The 9,135-nt window shown below is 39.0% G+C and overlaps 1 protein-coding gene across 1 annotated transcript; it reads left to right on the top strand.

Annotated features, from left to right (window-relative positions):
• Positions 1–1,804: 1,804 nt before the first annotated feature.
• On the top strand, positions 1,805–3,799 carry LOC113027364 (zinc finger and BTB domain-containing protein 26-like). Its single transcript, XM_026176979.1, has 3 exons — positions 1,805–1,832; positions 2,136–2,454; positions 2,813–3,799. The coding sequence occupies exons 2-3, from the start codon at positions 2,146–2,148 to the stop codon at positions 3,797–3,799; spliced, it is 1,296 nt and encodes a 431-aa protein (XP_026032764.1). The 5' UTR covers positions 1,805–1,832; positions 2,136–2,145.
• Positions 3,800–9,135: the final 5,336 nt, after the last annotated feature.

Here is a 9,135-nt window from a genome sequence, read left to right as displayed (position 1 = left end):
GTAGCATTTGTTGCGGGTTGGATCTGTGTACCGCGGTTGTGTTATTTAGCCACAAGAGGGCACTGAAGACCATGTAATTGCTGACCTTTCCTAATTTGGGGGCATTAGGTCTTTTCTGTTGTCTGAGATATATAGATATTCTTGTTTCCTGCCTGTTTAAATGGGATTGTGGGACTTTCTTATGTCAGAGCATTCAGCTGATTATTTGGGTTACAGATCATTATATTGGCATGATGTTGGGAAGTGACGAGTGTTATATTTATATGTGAAAATTGTTTCTCCTTGTTTCTTGTTATTCAGAACCACACGTCTGTCCACCCCTCCCACATTCGTTAAGTATGCCTACTGCTGTACTGTTGAGCTGCTATTAACTTCCATTAAAGTATATCCGGACATCACTCTCTGTGCCCCACTCTCTGACCGGAGTTTAAGTCCTGAGGGAGCTATCATCCCAGCATCCCAGAGATAACTCTCTAACACAATCATCATATTGGGTCTTCAAGCTTGTGCATTATACAAACAGATGATGATGATAGAACATGTTTATGTACTATGACTGTAAAAGCTCTTCATTTATATTAGTGAAGTTTTCTGCCTTAAAGGGTTTCTATTGTGCTAATTATCAAGTTAATCTCTGCTCAAAGTTTATCTTACACTGTTTGAAACAAGGTGTTTTAGCACCTTTTACTTTAAGGCCACCCTCCCTTTAAGACAGATTTTCTTCTAATTGCCTAACCCGGGCAAAAAGAAGGTTTGAATACACACAAAAAAAATTTAATATCTGACTTTACATAAATTAATTACATGTTAATTTTCCATGTAATTTCGTAACATAAGTACAATTTAAAATGTAAAATTTAATGGAATTTGATCGAATGAAATTGAATAATACTTGATTAAAATGCATTCAGTTTATACCAACCATATTTCTCTTTATGATTGATTATTGAAATACATAAACCCTTGATAGTGTGTATTTCAGTTGCAGTTTACTCTAAATCATTGCTTCATGTTTTTCAAAGGCAAAGAATAGTTCTTTGACGTGCAGAAGGTGGGAGGGTCTTCCGTGCACAAGGCCAGAGCTCTACGTTTGAGGTGACCAAACTGAGAAAATATTACAGAAAATAAAAAAAGCATGATAAGTCTGCTGCACATTACAATTTGAGTCCACCTGTTCAATTTGCTCCAAGGCTGCAAGTGGTGGGACAGTGAATACCAGTGAATACCAACACAGCCCATTAAAACTGTTTTGTTTTTTTAAGTAAACCAAATGTGTTTCATTTCAAGGTCCCGACCATGTAAAGCTCTTACTTATAGGTATGTACACTGAGAAGTCAAGGAGGACATGAACCAAGTGTGTTTGTGTTTTGCTTTGAGCATCATTGCAGAACAACAAATTCTTCATATATATACACACACACACATATGTGCGTATATATATATATATATATATATATATATATAGACATGCACGCACACACACACACACATACATATATACATATATATATATATATAAAGGCTGAACTAAAAGCACTGAAGGGGTTAATTACTTCATGCCCTCTTGCATAACGTGGATACGCACGCAGGCACCCACACACACACTGCTGCCACAAGCCTCCTCAGCAAAGAGCCACTGCAAGTCAGGATGCCTGTTTCTTTACCGAAATAAATCCTTCCACATCTGCAGAGCGTTAATTAAACCTCAGGAACGCCAGAACCCGTAAGGAGATCAGGTGAATAGAGAGGCCAGTGTTTCCTCAAAGTTATTTGGGGTTCTCATCCATTCCTCACCCAGGAACCGTTACCACGGCATGAGGCTGCAGTACAAGGTGGGGCTGGATCGCTAGATATTGATTTGACTGATTATGAGATGTTTGAATTTGCCAGTAAATCATGTTATTTAGGGCTAATGTTATGGTATCTCCAACAATGCCAAAACCTTTACAGTGTTTAAATGTCACACATGCAGTATACTCACTCCTACACAGGGCCCAAAACCTATTTGAAAAATGAAAATGAAAACATGGTTGTTATCCACATTTTGGAGCCTTTTAATAAACATGAAAAATTAGGGTAATCTATGCAGCTCACACTTGCATCCATATGATAACAGAACTATGCTCTTACTATAGACAGACCATCATGCCAGGCTGTTCTGAGACTCTGCAGTTTAGTTTGCCCAACCACGGGGACTCCATCCTCAGCAAAATGAATGATCTTAGAGAAGAACATCGCTTTTGTGACATCACGCTCATCTTGGGCAGGCCACAGGACTCTACTGTCCATCCTCTCCAGTTCCAAGGTCACAGAGTGGTGCTTGCAGCATCCTCAGACTTCCTGCGTGATCAGTTCCTGCTTCACAAAGGCCGATCAGAGCTGAGTGTGGCTGTTGTTTCCAACGTGAAGGTTGCCAAGACACTACTCCTGTCCTGCTACACAGGGTTCCTAGAGGTGCAAGATCTAGTGTTTCTGTAATCACAGAGCTGAATATGGCCATATATCAAAAGTCTTTTGAGCTGAGGTGTTTGTTTTACTGTATAATCATTCATTTCTGTACTATAATGAAAGGTTCTAGATATAGTTTTATAATAGATCCATATTTAAAGTGAACAAGAGGAATATTATTTTAAAGGGGAACCTATTGTACAAATTTTTCAATCCATATTTTTATTCTTACATTCTATTATAGTAGCTCTGCATGACTCACGGTCTCAGAAGCTCACAAAGAAGTATAATAAGTCCTCTTTTTCTTACGGTTGGTGCTGTTTCTTTAATATTCATTGTTGCTTCATCCATTGCTGGTATGCAGGTCCCTCAGAGAGAACTTGTGAGCTACTTGACTGCAGCCAGTGTACTCCAGATGAGCCAGGTGGTGGAGAAGTGTGTCCAGGCTATTTCACAGTACCTCAGTCCCACCACGCCTTTCTTGAATCTGACTAGACTCTCAGAGGAGAAGGAAACCCAGCAGCTCAGCAGCAGGTGGCTTGGTTCCAGCTTTGATAATCCGAAGGAAAGGGATGCAGCCCTGCCCGACGCTATCATCCACAAAACAAATAGCAAGGAAGTTGGAACAGTCGTGGTAAACCCCAGGTTGACAGCCGGCCAAGAAGCCAAGGTGGATACTATAGGACTGAGAGAACCCAGAGAAGCCAAAATCGACTTATCTCAAGATGCAGAATGTTGCCTTGACATGCTGAAGTTGGGCAAAGAAGGAGATGCTCTGCCATGTTACACAAGCAACCCATTATCTCATGCTCCTCACACTGCAGGTAATCCACACCCTTCTGCAGTTTTACATGACCTAATGTCTTCCACAGCCACCATGATCAGTTCTGCAGCTGACACAGAACTGGTAAATAGTTCCAAAAACCAACACGAACAAGATGTTAAAGATTCACCAAAAGAGGAAAAGAAGTACATGCCAAAGGCAAATCAACTGCAACAAAGTGGAAAGCTAGGGAACTCTAGTCTTTTTTGCCACCCTAAAACACCTCTGTCCAAGATTCATTTTGCTGCAGATAACTCGGATACAGTAGTGTTCCAAAAGCCATACCTATGCAGAAAGTGTGACAAAGTCTTTCAGCACTTTGAGAGCTATGTGGGCCACCTGAAGGAACACAGACAGTATTTCTGTTTGGTCTGTGGAAAAGTCTTTTCTCAGAAGAATAATCTGACTCACATTGGTATCCACACTGGTTTTAAGCCTTTCAGATGCCCTCTGTGCCACATGACATTTACCCAGAAGGCCATGCTGCAACACCACTTCAATCTCCATACATGGGAGGAAGCCCCTTGAGTATACATTGTTGTGCTTACAGCACCAAATGCCAGGCCTCTGGTGCCACCTAAGGGAGAGTTATGGCAACAGTTAGCTGCAAAATGTGAGTTTGCTATTAAAATAGAAGATTTAGCATAGTTATTTAATTATTGCTTACGACCTGGAGGTCCAAAAATTAAATGAAGAAATACATACATCACAATAGAAAATGTTGTTAAATGCACAAAAATACAATTGAAACTAATTGCACGGTTGCACAAATTATAGTTACTTATATTTTTCATTGTTATTGTTATTATGTTTTTATTTATTTATTTTTTATCTCTGTCCATTATTATTATCTTCCCTGCTCATTTACAACCCCAATTCCAAAAAAGTTAGAATGCTGTGGAAAATGCAACCAAAAGCAGAATGCAATTATTTAAAAAACAAAACAGGTTTTTTGTTTGTAGAAACACAAAGAAGGCCCAGGACTGTCAAGTAGCTAGAAGCCAATTAGACAACAATGGGGCAGCATCTCTCTCTTAAAAGTTAATCAACTAGTTTCCTCAGTTCCCAAATGTTTATGGGCTGTTTTTAAAAAGAAGAGGGGGCTCTACACAGCAGTAAATATGACCCTCTCCCTAACTGTTTTGAGATGAATTCACTGCCATCCAATTCAAAATGTCCTCGGGCATTTTCTCAGTTTAAACATTATGATATGATATGTTTTCTGCATTCTATGGTGAATACAATGTGGGTTTCTGGAAAATGCAAATCATTGCATTCTGCCTTTTATTGCAACAAAATTATTCAATTGCAACAAACTGAAGAGCAAACTTGGAGCAAATAAAAGTCTTTACTGTTCTGAAAAACATGAGTAGAGTGAGCTCACAGAAAAGCAACTGCTTCACCATTTGACCCTCTAGAAATTGTGTACAGCTCACTGAGCATGACTCGGCAAGTGGGTTTCCATGCTCTCTCACTCCATCCCTTCCCTACACATGTCTGCTTTTATCCCTCAGCTATCCTTTTGGCCCAGAAATGTCATTGTCACTCATCTTACTGAATGGAACACTAGCCAGTGGGCGCCTCAGATGCCACTGGCACTGTGTGCAGACAAACAGTGAATGCATGGCTTTGGTGTAGGTATTCAGTTTAGAAATTCATGCAAATGTGCGTTTGTGTGTGACCAAGGAAGACAGAGAATGTACATAAATATAGCTGAAGATAAAATTAAGCAAGCATTGATCTACCTATTTGCACTTGCATAAAGCAACTTAGTCCGAAAAAACATCAACATAAAGAAGTAATCTTGTGAGTTATAGGTCAAAAACAGAAAGCGAACATAAGGAAAACATCTTAAAGTGTAATAACATGAATAGTCATGTGATTGTTTCACTGAGAAGGGATTGAAATTCTCTTCAACAGCAATCAGTGCTGCTTCCATGAACTAGGTCAGAATTTATACAGGCATGTGTGTTTGCACACACCACTGCACACATAAATAAAATCCATGTATGTAAGGTTTTGGAGCACATCCATTATGGATGAGATGCTAAGAGAGAAACAGCAGGGAGGATGAAGACAACGAGGAAGATGGATGAGTAGTGGCAGAGATATTGATGGAGAGTAATTATATTAAGGAAAAGTAGCTTCTTTGGTCTTATAATTAAAATTATACAGGATCCATATGTGGCTCAAGAGTTGGGAGTTTGCCTTGTAATCGGAAGGTTGCCCGTTCGAGCCCCGTCCTTGGGCAAGACACTTCACTCGTTGCCTACTGGTGGTGGTCAGAGGGCCCGGTGGCACCAGTGTCCAGCAGCCTCGCCTCTGTCAGTGCGCCCCAGGGTGGCTGTGGCTACAATGTAGCTTTCCATCACCAGTGTGGGAATGGGTGGATGACTGGATATGTAAAGCGCTTTGGGGTCCTTAGGACTGGTAAAGCACTATACAAATATAGGCCATTTACATATCCAAGACTGACTTGGGAAAAAATGGTTTTTATATTCCTGTGCCCACATTATGACCAGATGTCAAGTTAAGCTACAAGGAAAGAGCAATAAAAAGCATCGAGGAAGCGTCTAGCACTTTAGAATGGCAATGGCAATGTTTACCATGTTAACTGTTTTTGCAGTTACTTACATACTTGGAAAATCTGTTGCAGATTACAGAAAAATATGATTTCTGGATATAATTCATCATCTGGGGATGATTTGGATATTTGTACCACGATGAATTAGATGCAGATTCAATAGATGTCAAAAAAATTCACAACAAACTCAAAGGATCATGATCATGCCAGAGGATCATGAAAACTGGATTTGGATTCCATATCCTGGAGACAATAAATGTTTGCTTGTGTATTTGATTATGGACCATTCCTAGAGTTAATAGGGTTGATTTTTGCATAGGAAAATATTATATTAAATAAATATTTAATATAATATCTGAATGAGATTATGTTGTTGGAGTAATTGGCAGGACCGTAGCCAAGAAAGCAGAGAAAGAGCAAGGGGGAATGACATGCAGAAAATAGTTGAACCCAGTGGCCTTTCAGCATGTGGGTCACCTGCCTAGTCAAGTAAGCTACTGTGTAGCAGCACCCTGTGAATGGTGTACTTTGCACTAAAATACACCTTTAACAAAACTTTACCCTTTTTCTAAAGCTTCATATGAGTTTGAACATGCTTATATGAAGCTTTGTTTTCATGTAGTACTGAATAAGGTGGCATTGTGCTGTGACAGAACTGGGGAGAAAGAGCCGAGAGGAAGAGATAGAATGTTCACCGTATTCTGAGGTAGGATTATGGCTTAAGTGCATTTGATTACAGCTGTATCAAAACTGACCTCACTGTGAACACAGTTTCAATATGGAGGAGCTGTTTTGTGTGTGTCAACAGAAAACTGGGAGAAATAAGTAGATATTGCTTTCATCAGACTTGGACTCGCCTCTGTGCTGCTCGGTGAGGCATGTGATATCGCATTCGTTATTTTACTGCAGAGACCAAGGAAATGTGTGCTTTGTCTGATAGACTCTAGTTTGTTCATGTAAACTATGTGTCTTTCTCACACATAAAAGTCTGCCATGCTTTGACTGACAGCTTTTCAGTTGTATTTTCTTCCCTTAAGTATTATTATTAAAGAACACTGCATACATTTTCATTTCTATGTCAGTGACACCAAACTTTATTTATACAATTGTGCCTTCTGTGGCTTCAAATGACACAATTCAAATAAAATTGTAGCTATAAAAGCTTTGATGTGAAATTTTGTACTTCTAATTTCAGTTTTGGACCGAAATCTCAAAAATATTTTGTATTATAAGATACTTATTCTTGCCTCCAGCAACACTGTGGGGAATTTTTGACCAAGATATGTCCTTTAACTCATCCATTACACAAATATTCAGGTAGCTTCCTTCATCTGTGCAATAACACTAAGATTATAACCATCCTGTTTGTGATGCTGGAAAACATTTGTTACCTCTGCTGGACTATTGTAAGTTATTATCAGGCTGTTTTGAAAGTTTTCTAAAAAGCCTTCACTTGACCCAAAATGCCACAGTGAGAGTACTAACACAGACTTGTGTGAGATAATATTTCTTCTTTGTTAGATTATCTTTATTGGCTCCCTGTTAAATTCAGAATTGAATTAGAAAACCTTCTCATAAACAAAAGTCTTGAGTGAAATCCTAAACACGTCCTAGTAATATATTATCCCAACAGAGCTCTTCACTCTCAGACTACAGACTTACTTGTGGTTCCTAAAGTTTCTAAATGCAGAATGAGAAGCAGAGCCTTCAGCTATCAGGACCCTTTACTATGAAACCAGCTCCCAGTTTGGGTTCAGGGCGCAGACATCCTCTCTACTAATCTACTCTCTAGATTAGGTTTAAAACTTTCCTTATTGATAAATTGTGTAGTTATGATTGCAACAGGTAACACAGATGCCATTATTACATATTATGAATGGTTGTCTTCTTTATTGTTGCTCTGTGGTTACCCCTACAAAAGTCTGATGCCTGCAGCGGCATCCTGTTGAAAGGGAGTTCTTCCTCCACACTGCCCCCAAGTGGTTGCTCACAGAGGTTTTTCTCTAATTCTGTAGGATCCTTACCTTACAGTATGATGAACTCTGAGAAGGCTGTTTCTGTGAACTCGTGCTATAAAAATAAGGTAAATTGGCAACAAGTCAATAACATGACCGAAGGGTGGCTGGTTCTTCTATTAGAAATAGCATGAGGAGTTGAGTCATTTGCGAAGGGCAAAAAGTAGACCCCCTCTCCTTTACATCGAAGGGCCACTTGAGATGGTTTAGGCATCTGACCACGATGCCCCCTGGGCACCTCCTGGGTGGGGTGTTGCAGACATGTCCCACTGTGAGGAAGCCCCATGGCAGACCCATGACATGCTGGAGAGATTACATCTCTCAACTGGCCTGAGTAGATATAAAGCCATTTTTTATTTTACCTTTCACTTTCTGAAGTCTTTGTGGTCATGCAAAGTCCTGCAAATCTCAAAATAAAAAAACAGCCGAATTTTATCTTCTTATAGTTGAAAGAACCCTAACTGAGACTTAAACTGTAGAATACATTCAAAACTATCATGTTACTATTATCCTGAAAACTGTGGCAGTTACTGTTTGTTTTATTATGGTTCAAATTGAATGTAAGGTGTTAAACATTATGTTGTTCCTTTATTGTGGTTTATATAAAAAAATATTACTGTTCAAGGTAGATTTGAACAGGTCCAAAGACGTCCTTGAGGAAACATCCATAGCCTCAGTGCACCACTTATATTGTTAGACATCAAACATGTAACACGTGCTGGAAAGATTTTTGCTTCTCATAACAGCATGATTGTAATATTTACTGTAAAAGGTTTTAGCTTACAGAAATTCATACATCAAGGGCTTTTGGGGCACAAGAAGAAAATTTGATTCTGTATGTAAGATAACATGTTTACAGCTCAAAAAGTGTTTTGGAACAGATTTAGCCTTCCAGTATGAATCATAATGAGTAGGCTCACGTCTCCTGCAGTGAACAGCAGCTCACTGAGGGAAAAGCCTGAGTTATTACAAAAGTGTGATTCAGATATAAACAATGACAATAATGTGACAAGCGTGCAAATTTCGACTAAAAATCAAGGTTAAACTCATTAAAGACCAGGATTACAGTCATCATGACTTTTGTCACTAGTAACTTGTTTTACTGATCACTAAAGTCTGTAAATGCGCTCACACATGACTGCTATTTCGTAAACAGCAAAAATGTAGAATGAATGGATCATTAAATATATACATAATATATATAATAATATAGAAATATATTCACCCAGACCTACAGGTATTATCCAAATGTCTAAGAGAAGCTT

The sequence above is a fragment of the Astatotilapia calliptera genome, chromosome 7 (genome assembly GCF_900246225.1).
Source record: "Astatotilapia calliptera chromosome 7, fAstCal1.2, whole genome shotgun sequence".
NCBI lineage: Eukaryota > Metazoa > Chordata > Actinopteri > Cichliformes > Cichlidae > Astatotilapia > Astatotilapia calliptera.
Note: the sequence above shows the minus strand (reverse complement) of the source record. Positions and strands in the feature narration are given on the sequence as shown.

What these genes read in the sequence shown, in the direction of transcription:
- LOC113027364 (XM_026176979.1), top strand. Translation starts at nt 2,146, where the DNA reads ATGCCAGGCTGTTCTGAGACTCTGCAGTTTAGTTTGCCCAACCACGGG. An exon ending in GCTACACAGGGTTCCTAGAG is followed by an intron (nt 2,455 to 2,812) that starts GTGCAAGATCTA and finishes GCTGGTATGCAG; the next exon opens with GTCCCTCAGAGAGAACTTGT.